A 16,451-nucleotide genomic window follows, 5' to 3' on the forward strand; every position below is an offset into this window, starting at 1 on the left:
TTTACCAAGCAGATCTAAAACCAAGGGAGTCTGACACATGCCCTTGGAATACTAAGGTCAGGTAATACTTAAACTCTCAGCATGCTGTGGATTGTGGAACACAGCTGTGTGTGTATCAAACAGAGTTACTTTCATCAGCAGCCAAAGAACTTATACAATCCCTAATTTAAGTTTCTAAGCTTTACTATAGCCCAAACTGCCTGCAACAAAATAAGAATCGCTGCTCTGAAAATCCCATACTCAAAATTTACAGCCTTTTCTAAATCTGGAAAAAATGAAATTGCAAATCTTTCACTTTATTGCTTGTTTGAGCTGTGTACGGAGCTGGAGTAACAGCCTTTAATAAACTAACTTGGCAAAGATTTAAAATGTTTTGGAACAGGAACAACATAACATTGTTATATAGGGTTTTTATAAACAACCCTCTGTTGGGTTAGAAACTTGGCCTCTAAAAAGAATAAATTGGTTGTTTTGTCCAAAACAGACTAATAAAACCCCCCAGAAAGCATACATGCATATGTATAAGCACAAAAGTGTGTAATAATGCACAAAAGAACTTTTTTTCTCTCTGTAAACTCTCTCTAGCCAGCTTTTGGATATTAGTGATGTGTGTGATGGGGAAAGTGACTAGGACTGCAAGCAGTCTGGCCAAGGTTTAAGAATTTTAGTCTGGGACACGTTTTCTTTTTTTAAAGGTGGTTTCCTTTACAGAAAGATACAGTGATGACAGATTTGTCAGGCTTGCATGGATTTATACTTTCCTTGACTGTATGTCTCGCCCCATATAAGCAAATCAGGATTGGTTATTTGAACGAGCAGTTTCTAAAAGGAGTGGAATATCAGAAGTGGGAGGACCTGGCATGGCGTCATCACTCAGTTTGTCAGAACTGATTCAGAGATTTTTTGGTAAAGAGACATTTTTAAAAAGGGCAGTACTGTTAAATTTTAGAAATGCTTACAATTCCAAGAAAAGGGTTACAGTAAGCAGTTTGAAAAACAGTAAGGACAAAGATAGGACATGCCATATTTTAAGCAGAAGATTAACGCATCTACTCAAAACTCTGCTCATTAATTAACTTGCAAGCATGCATGCTTGTACTGGTCATTTTAAACGTGTCTTCTGATTCTCTCCCTTTACCAGACGGTCTGCAGAAGCATTAGAAATGTAATGAGCTGTTCTAATGGTGGAAGAAGGAAGTTGAAGTGATTTCAGTCGATTGCTTCGTGCATCACAGCTTCTGTGGTGCTCTGACAGGACCTTACTGTGCATTCAGTCAAACATTTTCACAGAACTGATCATTCAGTCATGAAAAATAATGTAACATCTGTTGCAGTTTTCTGTTTAAAGTGTAGCTTACAAAGTGAAAAGGGAAATCTCCCTCCTTTTGTTTAAAAAAATTAAATTAAAATGTACAGGACCAAACACAGGCACTTTCCAAAGAACAAAAATGAAGCCAAACCATGAATTATTCAAAAGTAACAGAGGACAGCTCTGATTTCGGAGGGTCATCACTGGTTGCCTCGGCACTAGCATTAGTCTTTGGCTGCTCTGGCATGTCTTCCTCTTTCTCTGCCAACCCACCCAAAGACCCCAAGGGGAAAGTGCTTTCGCAATTCTGAGTCGATGAGACCTGCGAAATGACAGGCATGTGGACAGAGGAGTTGCTTTCAAACCCATGCTCTCCTAGCTCATATTGCCCGAGGGTCTCTTCCTGCTCCTGGTTTAAGTAGTCCGGGACTAGGAAATCACTAGAAGAGGAGGAAAGGACAGAAGAGAATGTTAACCTTTCAAAGAAACGTGAGATACAGCTCTGCTAACTACTGCATTGCGCAGGGAATAAAGAAACTATTATCACAGCATAGGGCTCAAATCTTCACAATGATATGCTTCACTAAGTGTTATAACTCCGGTTTTATTGACATGTCTGGAGAAGCCAGACCTGGGATATCAATTTTTCATGGTTTACGCAGCCATATTTCCTCAGGGTAGCTTCATTATCTGGGTTTGAGCTTGAGGATGGGAGTTGATGTTAGTATCGCCACTTGGTGCGAAATGCCTCCATGCCAAAAAAGAGAGCGCTGGAGTTTTGGTTTTTTAAGAACAAACTGAATTTAGTGCAGGCCAATTCAGGTCTATTCAACCTCTGTAGAGGGGCAGGGACTACCAGAGAATCATACGCAACCTTCCTCTCAAAGGAGAGGGGTCCAAAGTCAAAGGGAATTAAAAAGGCTAAAGGAAACAAAAGAGGCAGGGCTGAGGCGTGGGGACAAAGATATAACAAAAGTGTGCCAGCGTAGGACCCAGCGCACAGACCTGCAGGTGACACCCACTGCTCCAACAAGTCAAGGTAAAGAAATTGGATTGAGAGCTCCAGGCAGCAACAATGAAAGCCTTTCCTCAAGTTGCCCCGTCAACGTGCCTCAACAATGACACAGGACTATTTCAGATGACAGAGGTTAGTTCAATTTCAGTAGCTCATTCCATCTTTGGCCCCTCTGCTAAGCTATCAATAAGGATGCCAACTGTGATGTTTTTTGTTATGCTGACATCTATCCTATTACACTAAAACCTGCTTTAGAGACTACCTCTGAAGAGAGACTGCCTGTCATGAATTGTCACTCACTTGCAGAGGCCATGGAACACCACCACTATCTGGTGTGCAAACTTTAAAGAGAGACCACTTCTTACAAGCGACCACTGTTGCTAACTCCCATCCGTGGTCACTCTTGGCAGGTTTCCCTGTACTAAGAAGTGGACTGAATTTCATTTCCTCCCAAGCCACCCAGTCTTGGCTCTTTAGTCACAATAACTATATAGCTTATTCTCAGAAACCGGGGGCTGAAAATGCTCAGAGGAAAGGTCTCACACACTCTACCAATATTTCCTGATTTACTCTTGCGAGCATGATACAAAGTGAACATTTTTTTTTGCAAATATCCAGCACCAGACATATTCATAACTAAAACCAGTATATGCACTCTTTGGTTTTTCCATGTAGTCCATTCAAAAGGGAGCAGTTTCCTAGAACAATGATAAGAGATTCAATGACCCTTTTCTTTCTGCAGAAGAGGATGCACTTTTCCAAATCCAGGGGAAATCCAAATAGGGGAACAGTGGGAAAATGCTCTATGCTAACATGTTACTCTGTATTTTCAAAAATCAAATAAGGCCCAGGAAATCAGTAAAAGGAGTGTGTTTTAATGTATTCAACAACAAAAAGAGAGTGCTTACCACAGCAACCGCATCATCTCGTGGTATATTCATGCTACCTCTGGCACAAGTGGTACACTCAATGAACTGCACACACCAGAAGGTACTGAATTTTGTACTTTTAAACAATATTTTCAGGGAAAGACAGCTGACAAGCAAACATTTCCTGATTTATGTTCTTTTGGAATTCTTTATACAAGTGGTGTAGAACTAACCACCAAACAAAATGTTGAAACCTTTCATAAGACAAAAAAAAGATGACATCTAGAAAACACCTGACAGATTATTGCTGGGGAATTTTAGTTGCTATGATGCAAAGAATAAATTTACATCAGGCTTACTTCATACTTTTTTAAAACAAACAGCCTACTTACATATACACATCTGCATTATTGTGAATGAAGGAACTTTTGTCTTATTTTTTAAAACGCAACCTGTCCTCAGGAGATTAAATATTTAACAGACCCTCTCTCTCTCTAGAGTCCCCCTCATTCACTTTCATTTATTTATCCCTCTATTTAAAAATCTCTTGGGCCATGTCTACATCTAAAACTTTGCAGCGCTGGTTGTTATAGCTGTATTAGTACAGCTGTATAGGGCCAGCGCTGCAGAGTGTCCACACTTACAGCTAGCAGCGCTGCAAGTGCTGTTAGATGTGGCCACACTGCAGCGCTGTTGGGAGTGATGCATTGTGGGCGGCTATCCCACAGGGCACCTCGTCCCACAGCGGCGCTGGGGCTTCTGGGAAGGGGAAGGAAGTGTGATTGTCCTCCTGCTTCCTGTTCCTGTTCCAACGGCCAGCGTTGCTTTGGTACACATGCGGAGCACTGTGGCAGCATTGTGACTCTACAGCGCTTTTTCTGCATTATCTTTCAAGAATGGATCCTCAGGTACTGAATACCTTACTAATGACTATTGCCAGCACATCTCGCCTTGCTGTGGATCTATTCCTTAAGCTGCTAAATGTGCGTGTGACTGACATTGAGGAGTCGGACGATGGTACTGAATCGCATCAATATGCAGACAGTACAATGCTAGTGGCAATAACAGACGTGCTCTGCTCCGTGGACCGGCGCGTTTGGGCTCGGGAAACCAGCACTGAGTGGTGGGATCACATCGTCCTGCAATCATGGGATGACAATCAGTGGCTGCAGAACTTTCGTATGAGGAAAGCCACTTTCATGGCACTTTGTGATGATCTCGCCCCCAACCTGCGGCGCATGAACACGAGATTTAGAGATGCCCTTTCCGTGGAGAAGCGGGTGGCTATTGCAATCTGGAAGCTGGCAACTCCAGACTGTTTCCGATCGGTGGCGAACCAGTTCGGAGTGGGAAAGTCCACCGTTGGAATGGTGCTGATGCAAGTTTGCAGGGCCATTAATCGAACACTGACAAGAAGAACCGTGACTCTTGGGAACGTGCAGGACATTTTAGATGGCTTTGCAGAAATGGGGTTCCCTAACTGTGGAGGGGCAGTAGATGGGACGCATATTCCTATTATCTCTCCACCCCACCTGGCATCGGAGTATATTAATCGCAAGGGGTACTTCTCCGTGGTTCTGCAAGCGCTTGTGGATCACCGTGGGCATTTCACTGACATTTACTCTGGATGGCCTGGAAAGGTGCACGATGCACGCATATTTAGGAACAGTGCCCTGTTCAGGAGGCTTAGGGCCGGGACCTTTTCCCCAGATCACAAGATAACAGTAGGGGACGTGGAAATGCCCATCGTGATTCTGGGAGACCCCGCTTACCCATTAATGCCATGGCTCATGAAACCATATACAGGGAAGCTTGACAGGAGCAAGGAACGGTTCAACTACAGGTTGAGCCGCTGTAGAATGACTGTGGAGCGTGCTTTTGGCCGTTTGAAAGCTCGCTGGCGCAGTCTGTTCGGGAAGCTAGATTTGATGGAAAGCAGCATTACCGCTGTTATATCCGCGTGCTGCACCCTCCATAATATTTGTGAAGGGAAGGGTGAAAGGTTCAGTGAGGAATGGACCTCCGAGGTTAGACGTTTGGAGAATGAGTTTGCTCAGCCAGAGAGCAGGGCTAATAGGGAGGCCCAGGAAAGGGCTTCAAGGATTAGGGATGCTACAAGGGAGCAATTTGATGCTGAGAGCCAGCAGTAATGTTTGGTGCATGTGTTGTGCTTTGCTTTACCTTGCTGTATATAATTTACCATTTCTATCACCAATAAAACATATGGAAAGAAATACAAACCAAAACCTTTTATTTGTCATACAGTAAAAAACAGGTAAGGGGGTATGGGTGGGTCACAGTACATTCAGAGGTTTTACTATTTCCTATTTTACTCATTTGTAACCGTCTGATGCAACTCACCATTACTTTGCTGCAGAATGATGGGGGTGGAGTGCACTGGGTAAGAATTATACATATCTTGGTTAGTAGGTGATGTTATAGGTGTTGGGGGCAGCTGATGATAATAAGGAACTGGGTGCTGCATAAAGCTATTTTGAGGACACACAGGGGGACAAGGAACAGTGCTTTGGGAAGCCTGTGGGCTATCACGGTATATATTTGCCTGCATGGCTACAAGAGACTCAAAAGACTTGGTTTGGCGAGACAGGAGTCTCATCATCTGCCTCGCTATTCTTTTGGCAGACAATTCCTGTCTCCTGCTTTCAGTCAGCCTCCATTCATGTACAGTTTTTCTCCATTCCTCAGTCTTCCTACTTTCCCTGTTGTAGTGGTTCAGAACGGTCTTGATCAGTTCCTCTTTTGATTTCCTAGGATTGCGCCTCAAATTCTGCAATCTACGTGAGGCCGGTGATACAGCTGCATTACTAGAGTTGCCTAGAAAAAATAGAGATAGAGACATGTAATACACAGGGGCATCATTGTTTATTATCAACTTTTGAAGGACATTTGAAACTGTAGGTAGCATCCCTCTCACATACCTCACATAACACTGTAGAGTTCAAGAAAGCTAAGACATGTCTAGCAATGGGGTGAGTACTTTTGCTTAAAATTCTCCCATGTTAGTGGGATGCCTTGGTTCCTGCTTGGAAGGGGGGCCGGGTGAGGAAAAAGCACCCCGCAGGACAGGGTTCCCGCTTGGAAGGGGGGGTGGGGGACGGACAGAGCACACCGCAGGGCACGTTTCACGCTTGGAAGGGGGGATCGGTGAGGAAAAAGCACCCCGCAGGACACGGTTCCCGCTTGGAAGGGGGGGTGGGGGACGGACAGAGCACACCGCAGGGCACGTTTCACGCTTGGAAGGGGGGATCGGAGAGGAAAAAGCACCCCGCAGGACACGGTTCCCGCTTGGAAGGGGGAGTGGGGGACGGACAGAGCACACCGCAGGGCACGTTTCACGCTTGGAAGGGGGGATCGGTGAGGAAAAAGCACCCCGCCTGGATGCCTACGTGCTGGGAAGGGCGGGGGGGGTGGATTGGGGCAGAGGAAACAGAGCGCCTTGCGCTGGGGAGCCGTGATTCTAGCTCCCTGCCCTCAATTATCCCTAAACTATCCACAGACTTTCATAATGCCAGACATATCACTGCTGCGTGTTACCAAGGAAGAGAGGGAGGGTCTTCTACAGGAATGCGGATACCGCCCTGGCCCCTATGCAGCTTGCCTGTGTGCGGCCATGGTCCCCCCACCCCTCGCTGCATAGTGGATCGGACGAGTTAGCCTGACCGGGACAGGGACAACGGTGGCTCTCCCTATAAACTTGCTAAAGCACATTGCCCAAGATCTAGCTGCAACTTTTCAAGAGATTACTCAGGCAGATTACACAGATGTCATAGATCACATCAATGGGCTATTCCACGTTTAGGCATGCATGCAGTCAGCCATAACGAAAATCCTGCTATCACAAAGCATTGCAATGTACTTACCACGAGCACGATCCTCAGCTTCCTCATCAACGTCCGCTTCCAGCTGCTGCGACTGGCTAGTCTCCTCAGGGCTGGAGAAGAGCTCCTGGCTGCCTGTGTCCAGAGACTCCGGGGTGTCCCCCTCCACGCCAGTAGCATCACTGTATTCATCCTCTACACCATCCCCCACTTCTCCCTGCTCTGAACTCTCCATCGTGCTCCTAGGATTCACGGTGGGGTCACACCCAAGAATGGCATCCAGCTCCTTGTAAAACCTGCAGGTTGTGGGGGCTGCTCCTGAGCGTCGGTTTCCCTCACGGGCTTTGCAGTATGCACTCCTCATCTCCTTAATTTTTACTCTGCATTGCAAGGCATCCCGTTCGTGGCCCCTTCTCATCATGGACTGCGATATCTGACCATAGGTATCGTAGTTTCTCCTTCTGGAGCGCAGCTGTGTTTGAACAGCCTCATCTCCCCACACACTAATTAGATCCTGCAGCTCTGCATTGGTCCATGCTGGGGCTCGTTTGTTGCGTGGAGGCATGGTCGCTGAATGATTGATTGATTAATTGCACTCCACGCCTGACTGAGCAAACAGGAAGGTGATTTTTGAAATTTCCCGGGGCATTTAAAGGAGGGGTCAGGTGAGCACAGGGCAGAGGAGTTTTCTTGATTACCAGAGAGGTATCCTCAGGTATGCTGGGATACCTGCTTATTCCACGGAGGTCAAGAAAAGCGCTGGTAAGTGTCTACATTGCATTACCAGCGCTGGATCACCAGCGCTGGATCCTCTATACCCGAGACAAAACGGGAGTACGGCCAGCGCTGCAAACAGGGAGTTGCAGCGCTGGTGATGCCCTGCAGATGTGTACACCTTCAAAGTTGCAGCGCTGTAACTCCCTCACCAGCGCTGCAACTTTCTGATGTAGACAAGCCCTTGTTTATAAACACTTATTCCATATCAGTGTGATATTACTGTGCTAGTTTGACTCCTCAAGACTCATTTACAGGCCTCTGATGAGCTTTTAGTGATATGTTTTTGTATGTTAAGCCACTTTACTACCTGATTAACAAGAAATGTGCAGTAGACCTGTGTGATTAACAGATTGGAAATTTTAAAGTTTGATCATTTAGCAGTAAAATAAACCTAAAAATGAGAATCAAGTTGTGATCATCTGGATTCATGCAGTCTCGTAATAAAATCAATAAAAAGTACTTCAATAAAATCAGGTCATAAACAGACAATCCAAGCTCTTTCAGATACAGCCATCAAATAATTTATAAAAACTCAGACTGTGGTATATAATGTTATTTTTAGCACTATTAATGTGCTCTTAGATACTATTGAAAAAACAAGTAAGCTAGTCACTAAGAAGCAATCTTTCCATACTACTGGATTCTTCAATGCCTTATTATACAGTTTATACACACTAAAAAGCAGATCAGAGATTACAGATAGTAGTGCAAGAATGAACGTGACTGCAATTAGCTGGCAACCTGATGAGAGGAACAGCAGGCTGCCCTGAAAGCAGGATGAGATGATTTAGAAAAAGCAAGTTTCCCTGTTAGGTTTTTGTTGTGCACCTCACCTGCTCTGGAAGTAGTTTGCTAGCTCTGATGCTTCATGCTTCAGACTCCTCAGGTGAACGATTAAATTTCCAGAGTTGGTGAACATGGCGCCACATGTTTTGCACTCGTAAATCCGAGGCTTGCGGATAATATGCCGAGAAACCCGCATGTGGTGTTTATATTCCCCGAAGGAAGTAAAAGTGGCACTACATATTTGGCACCGGAAACAGCGTTTACCTTCATGCTTCAGGCGATGCATCTTTAGCGAGTAAGCTCGGGTGAACTTTTTCCCACAACGGTCACACTGAAATGGTTTAATGCCTGTGGGAAAAGAGGGGGAAATATTTACTTTGTGCAACTGGAGGTCACATTCGGCCATTTCTGTTCTACAGGACAGTAGCTGTGACGAGTAATAGTAAAGTACTGATTTAATAAGGAGACAAACAGGTTATCTTTAAAATGACAGAAGTGATTAGCATAAACCTGATATTTCTCTCAATCAGATGACAAGGAAGTTTTATAATGACCAGATCCTTATACAGAGAGATATGGTGGATCCTTATATAGTTCTTCTTCATTATATAACTTAACCTGCTCTAAGGCTTCTGTGGATTAGAAACCAAGGCAAAGATACTGAGCTACAGCCAGAGCGTTTGGTGCAGCAGAACCTATAAACCACCTTGGCTGTCTCCTGATCCTGGATCAATCTGAGCTGGGCTGATCGGTGCAACACAGCAACCTTTAGATTGCTTTTAGTAGAAAGTTTCATCAGCTGTCTATAGCCCCAAAGGGCAGTTCTCATCGTAAGGGACTGCCTGGGCACAGGGATACCCTAGTTTATGCAAGGAGCCTGACAAGAGAGTTGTGGTGTAGGAGCCTACACAGTAGCTCCATGCCACCAGAGGAGGCTTGCATACAGGGGTGATCCTCTGGGAGTCAGGTAAGCAGGGCCAGCCTTAGGCCGATTCCCCTGAATGTTCAGCGGCATTTCGGCGGCAGCTCTTTTGAATCAGGCCCTGCATGTCCTAAAACCAGCCCTACAGGTAAGTAAACCTTAATGCAGCTTTGCACAGTCAAAGGAGCACAAAGCTGGACTAATAGATCTGACGATCTGGCCCTTAGTTTTGTCCTACAACCAATTTAGAAGCCTTGTTACCAACTCTCTCATCATTTACTCACGATGTTCATTTCAAAGTGAATAAAAATATTACATGGTACAGCAGCAGTTAATTTGCAATGGAATTCCTATGCTTGAGAGAAATACACTCTCCCTAAACAATCACATCACTACTAACACTAATACTATACAAAAGGTTAAACCACAAAAAGTCCTATTAAATGGTCTGACAGAATTCAGGCCAAGAATCTGGAACTCTGACCTCAATTCACACTACAGTTCAAAAGAAAAAAAAATGCTAAATGGTCTAAATTAAGGATGTTGTTTCAGTCCAAGCTGTTAACTTTACTTGTCAATTCCTCTGCTGTCCTCACGTTTAAGTGAGCTCCTTTAATTGCGGCTTCCAACATAGTGAAAGCTACAGTTAAGGTTAAACGGAGTCTCTTTATAAACTTGCTTTCACATGCTAACATCCTAAAATATTGTCCTTTGGGGCTGAAACTTTCCATGCTTGGTCTCTGCTCAAAGGCATTTATTTTCTTGAAAAGTTTGAAGAAAATCTCTTCAGCTGTTTGAGTTAAGAGAAAATACTTCTGGCATTTACAGATTGGAGGTTTCTGCACACGAGTAACTCAAAAACAGCTAGTAAAAAATATCTGCCGACTTCCCGTGCAAGTCTTACTGACATCTACCCACTGACAGATCAGGCTGAAATACTTCATGCATGCTTGGTGGATATCTTAAAATTTTAGCAGCCAACTTGGGACAATTTAACAACAAAATATTCACAGGCAGGTTGTCTTGTTAAATGTTAAATGCCAAAAAACGATATTAATGGATCATTATTGGGCTCAATAAGAGTTGCTAGTAAAAACTTGTGCCTTGAGAATCGTCGTTCTTCTGCCTACATAAATTTTATGGCATTTGTGCAAAATGACATGTCAAATATAAACCAGGAGACAGTAAACGTGTTACTGTTCAAATGCAAGGATCCAATTTCTCTTATATCAAAATTACTTGTATAGATTTAAACATTTAATTAGGTAAATAGTGGTTAACTCCACCAACAGTTGCTTACTATATACACTTTCTAAAACTTATTTTGTATTTCAGCCATAAACATGCTTAAAATATCGAAACTATTACGAATAATCTGATTTCTTAAAAACCATCAGCAAGGATCAACCATTCTGACTGATTGGCACAAATTCCATGTGGTATTCAACTATAAAGGGCATCTTCGAGGCCTGCACTGTAACTGTTAAAAGTATCTCTGCATTCACTGGACTATCAAAGACACAGTTAATGCTGATCTAGCAAATCCTACACGATGGGTGGGCAAACTACCGTCCACGGCCGGATCTGGCCCCTCAGGCCTTTGGATATGGCCCACGGGACTGCTCCTCATGGTGCTGTGGGCTCCGCGCTGCTCTCCAGAAGCAGCCAGCACGACTCCCCTGAGGCCCCCAGGTGGGGGGCACAGGGCTTCCTGCATTGCTCTTGCCTCCAGGCACTGCCCACCTCAGCTCCCATTGGTCGGGGAGCTTTGGGGGAGGTACCTGGAGGCACAGCAAGGGCAGGGCACGCAGAGTCCTCTGTCCCCTCTCCCCCAGGATACGCAGCACTTCCTGGAGCATCCCGGGGCTGGGGACAGGGCAAGCGTGCAGGGAACCTACCCTGGCACAGGCGCGCGCCACTGTCACCCTGGAGCCTGAAGGCCTTCTGCCCCCCCACTCCCTACTTTGAGCCCCCTCATACACTCCGCACCCCTTCTCTGCTCCAATCCCCTGCCCTGAGCCCTTTCCTGCACACTGTACCCTCTCCCAAACCCCAACTCCCTGCCCTGCACACCATTTCCCCATCCATACAATTTTCTGGCCCAGATGTGGACCTCAGCCCAAAAAGTTGGCCCACTCCCATCCTAAACTGTTAAATCTCTGGGTGGCAAACAGTAACAATCTCATTAACAGCTAATCCTTTGGTCACTTGTTTGAAAGAAAACAAAATGGCTGCAAAGAAGTTTGGAGAGAAAGGTTGATTCAAAAGAGGCAGACCTGATACTTAACTCTTGCTAAATGATACTGATTGCAACTACTTAATTTATTAGTCATTTTGATTGCTCCCCTTCACCCATCCCTGCAGAAGTTTCTGAGACACAGGAGGACATAACTACTAATCTCAGCTACTCACTTTGGATAAAATGGTTTTGGTCACAGCTTTCTTAGGATTTATGAGTCTCTTCAAGCAACACAGCAGACAATTCTGACATCCAAGGATGAACTCCAATCTACACCACTTGAGATTGGTATAATAAAAAAAAGCCAGTGCAGTACAATACTTGCAAAGGATTCAGAAGGCTTGTCTATACTAGAAACTTGCACGGGAGCAGCTGTACTGCTGTCGTGCTTCTGGTGAAGACGCTCTAAGTTGATAGGAAAAAGCTCTCCCCTCGACTTAATAATGCCACCTCCGCAAGAGGCAGCAGCTGAGTTGGCGGGAGAAGCTCTCTAGCTGACATTGCGCAGTCTACACCAGCACTTAGGGCGGTATAACTACATCACTCAGGGTGTGGATGATTCACACCTCTGAGCAATATAGCTTAACATTTGAGGCAAAACCAAGATCTTTCCATAAAAGCAGGAACCCCATTACTGTATGAATGTTTTATTCCATTAACTTTAATAAATGTTTTCATCCATACAAAGTTTTATTATTCTGCAACACTGCTAGACTGTATGTGGGAAAGACAGGTACATACAACAGTGCTTAATCCCAATTTTTAGAAAAAGTCTCCCTCCTCTGAAAAAGAGATTGAAGCAAAAAAGCCAGTTTGCACATACCAGTTCATTTAAAAACAAACAGTTGGAGTACCAAGCATGCTGTAAAACCAGCAAGCATCCTGGATCCATGACGTACTTATTCATGGAAACAGTGAAGTTTCTTACCTGAGTGGATGAGCATGTGCTGTTTTAAGTTCTGAATGCGGGTGAATCGGACTCCACAGGTTGAACACTGAAAAGGTCTATCTGGGCAATTTGGGCTGGGTCTCTCTGTGCTACTGGTAGAAGGGGCAATGTAGAGTTGGTAGGGATACTGAACATTCTCCAACCTGGAGGGAGAAAAAAAATCACTAATTTAAAAGCAGGCTTGAAAAAAAATGGAGATTGCTTGTCCAAAGAAAACCTGACCTGAGGCAAGAAATGACACTGGCCTCTGACCTCAATTTCTTAGGAAACACTCACTGAAGAAAAAGAACCGGAGTACTTGTGGCACCTTAGAAACTAACAAATTTATTTCAGCATGAGCTTTCATGAGCTACAGCTCACTTCTTCGGATGCACAGAACACACAGACAGGAGATATTTATACATACAGAGAACATGAAGAGGTGGAAGTATGCATACCAACAGGAAGAGTCTAATCAATTGAGATGAGCTATCATCAGCAGGAGAAAAAAAACTTTTGAAGTGATAATTACGATGACCCATAGAAGGTGTGAGAAGAACTTAACATAGGGAACTAGATTCAATTAGTGTATTGACCCAACCATTCCCAATCTCTGTTTAGGCCTGAGTTAATTGTATCTAATTTGCATATTAATTCGAGTTCAGCAGTCTCTCTTTGGAGTCTGTTTTTGAAGTTTTTTTGTTGCAAAACTGCCACCTTCAAGTCTGTCGCTGAGTGGTTAGAGAGGTTGAAGTATTCTCTCACTGGTTTTTGAATGTTATGATTCCTGATGTCAGATTTGCATCCATTTATTCTTTTGCATAGAGACTGTCCGATCTGGCCAATGTACATTGCAGAGGGGCATTGCTGGCACATAGACTCATAGACTCATAGACTCTAGGACTGGAAGGGACCTCGAGAGGTCATCGAGTCCAGTCCCCTGCCCTCATGGCAGGACCAAATACTGTCTAAACCATCCCTAATAGACATTTATCTAACCTACTCTTAAATATCTCCAGCGATGGAGATTCCACAACTTCCCTAGGCAATCTATTCCAGTGTTTAACTACCCTGACAGTTAGGAACTTTTTCCTAATGTCCAACCTAAATCTCCCTTGCTGCAGTTTAAGCCCATTGCTTCTTGTTCTATCATTGGAGGCTAAGGTGAACAAGTTTTCTCCCTCTTCCTGATGACACCCTTTTAGATACCTGAAAACTGATATCAGGTCCCCTCTCAGTCTTCTCTTTTCCAAACTAAATAAATCCAATTCCTTCAGCCTTCCTTCATAGGTCATGTTCTCAAGACCTTTAATCATTCTTGTTGCTCTTCTCTGGACCCTCTCCAATTTCTCCACATCTTTCTTGAAATGCGGTGCCCAGAACTGGACACAATACTCCAGCTGAGGCCTAACCAGCGCAGAGTAAAGCGGAAGAATGACTTCTCGTGTCTTGTTTACAACACACCTGTTAATGCATCCCAGAATCATGTTTGCTTTTTTTGCAACAGTATCACACTGTTCACTCATATTAAGCTTGTGGTCCACTATGACCCCTAGATCTCTTTCTGCCATACTCCTTTCTAGACAGTCTCTTCCCATTCTGTATGTTTGAAACTGATTGTTCCTTCCTAAGTGGAGCACTTTGCATTTATCTTTATTGAACTTCATCCTGTTTACCTCAGACCATTTCTCCAATTTGTCCAGATCATTTTGAATTTTGACCCTGTCCTCCAGAGCAGTTGCAATCCCTCCCAGTTTGGTATCGTCCGCAAACTTAATAAGCGTACTTTCTATGCCAACATCTAAATCGTTGATGAAGATATTGAACAGAACTGGTCCCAAAACAGACCCCTGCGGAACCCCACTTGTTATACCTTTCCAGCAGGATTGGGAGCCATTAACAACTACTCTCTGAGTACGGTTATCCAGCCAGTTATGCACCCACCTTATAGTAGCCCCATCTAAATTGTACTTTCCTAGCTTATCTATAAGAATATCATGCGAAACTGTATCAAATGCCTTACTAAAGTCTAGGTATATCACATCCACCGCTTCTCCCTTATCCACAAGGCTCGTTATCCTATCAAAGAACGTTATCAGATTAGTTTGACACGATTTGTTCTTTACAAATCCATGCTGGCTATTCCCTATCACCTTACCACCTTCCAAGTGTTTGCAGATGATTTCTTTGATTACCTGCTCCATTATCTTCCCTGGCACAGAAGTTAAACTAACTGGTCTGTAGTTTCCTGGGTTGTTTTTATTTCCCTTTTTATAGATGGGCACTATATTTGCCCCCTTCCAGTCTTCTGGAATCTCCCGTCTCCCATGATTTCCCAAAGATAATAGCTAGAGGCTCAGATACCTCCTCTATTAACTCCTTGAGTATTCTAGGATGCATTTCATCAGGCCCTGGTGACTTGCAGGCATCTAACTTTTCTAAGTGCTTTTTTACTTGCTCTTTCCTTATTTTCTCTTCTAAACCTACCCTCTTCCCGTAAGCATTCACTATACTAGACATTCCTTCAGACTTCTCAGTGAAGACCGAAACAAAGAAGTCATTAAGCATCTCTGCCATTTCCAAGTCTCCCGTTACTGTTACCCCCTCCTCACTGAGCAGTGGGCCTACCCTGTCCTTAGTCTTCCTCTTGCTTCTAATGTATTGATAAAAAGTCTTCTTGTTTCCCTTTATTCCCATAGCTAGTTTGAGTTCATTTTGTGCCTTTGCTTTTCTAATCTTGCCTCTGCATTCCTGTGTTATTTGCCTATATTCATCCTTCGTGATCTGACCTAGTTTCCATTTTTTATATGCCGCCTTTTTATTTTGTAGGTCACGTAAGATCTCAAGGGTAAGCCAAGGTGGTCTTTTGCCACATTTTCTATCTTTCCTAACCATCGGAATAACTTGCTTCTGGGCCCTTAATAGCGTCCCTTTGAAAAACTGCCAACTTTCCTCAGTTGTTTTTCCCCTCAGTTTTAATTCCCATGGGACCTTGCCTATCAGCTCTCTGAGCTTACCAAAATCCGCCTTCCTGAAATCCATTGTCTCTATTCTGCTGTACTCCTTTCTACCCTTCCTTAGAATTGCAAATTCTATGATTTCATGATCACTTTCACCCAAGCTTCCTTCTACTTTTAAATTATCAACAAGTTCCTCCCTGTTGGTTAAAATCAAGTCTAGAACAGCTTCCCCCCTAGTAGCTTTATCAATTTTCTGAAATAAAAAGTTGTCTGCAATGCAGTCCAGGAACTTATTGGATAGTCTGTGCCCCGCGGTGTTATTTTCCCAACATATATCTGGATACATGATGGCATATATCACGTTGGTAGATGTGCAGGTGAACGAGCCCCTGATTGCGTGGCTGATGTGATTAGGTCCTACGATGGTGTCACTTGAATAGATATGTGGACATAGCTGGCATCCGGCTTTGTTGCAAGGATAGGTTCCTGGGTTAGTGTTTATGTTGTATGGTGTGCAGTTGCTGGTGAGCATTTGCTTCAGGTTCCAACCTATGCTTGCAACGAAGCCCGATGGCAGCTCTGTCCACATATCTATTCAAGTGACGCCATTATAGGACCTAATCACATCAGCCACGCCATCAGGGGCTCGTGACAGGATATGTATCAGTATGTTTCAAAGTTAGCTAAACTTGGTTATAATTTTAAGGTCACTAGGTAGCAGATGAAAGAAATATTTTAACTTTTGAAGAAATTAATTACCTGACATTATCTAAGTACCCTCACCTATTATCTAACTGCAAACTAACT

At 44.0% G+C, this 16,451-nt stretch overlaps 1 protein-coding gene across 1 annotated transcript in view; it reads right to left on the reverse strand.

Annotated features, from left to right (window-relative positions):
• The window catches only part of ZBTB44 (zinc finger and BTB domain containing 44), a 179,029-nt gene that overhangs the window by 105,004 nt on the left and 57,574 nt on the right, over positions 1 to 16,451 (reverse strand). The window contains 2 exon segments of the mRNA XM_030538086.1: positions 8,643 to 8,943; positions 12,685 to 12,848. Coding sequence (XP_030393946.1) covers positions 8,643 to 8,943; positions 12,685 to 12,848 — 465 coding nt within the window.

Source organism: Gopherus evgoodei, chromosome 19, assembly GCF_007399415.2.
Source record: "Gopherus evgoodei ecotype Sinaloan lineage chromosome 19, rGopEvg1_v1.p, whole genome shotgun sequence".
Classification (NCBI taxonomy): domain Eukaryota; kingdom Metazoa; phylum Chordata; order Testudines; family Testudinidae; genus Gopherus; species Gopherus evgoodei.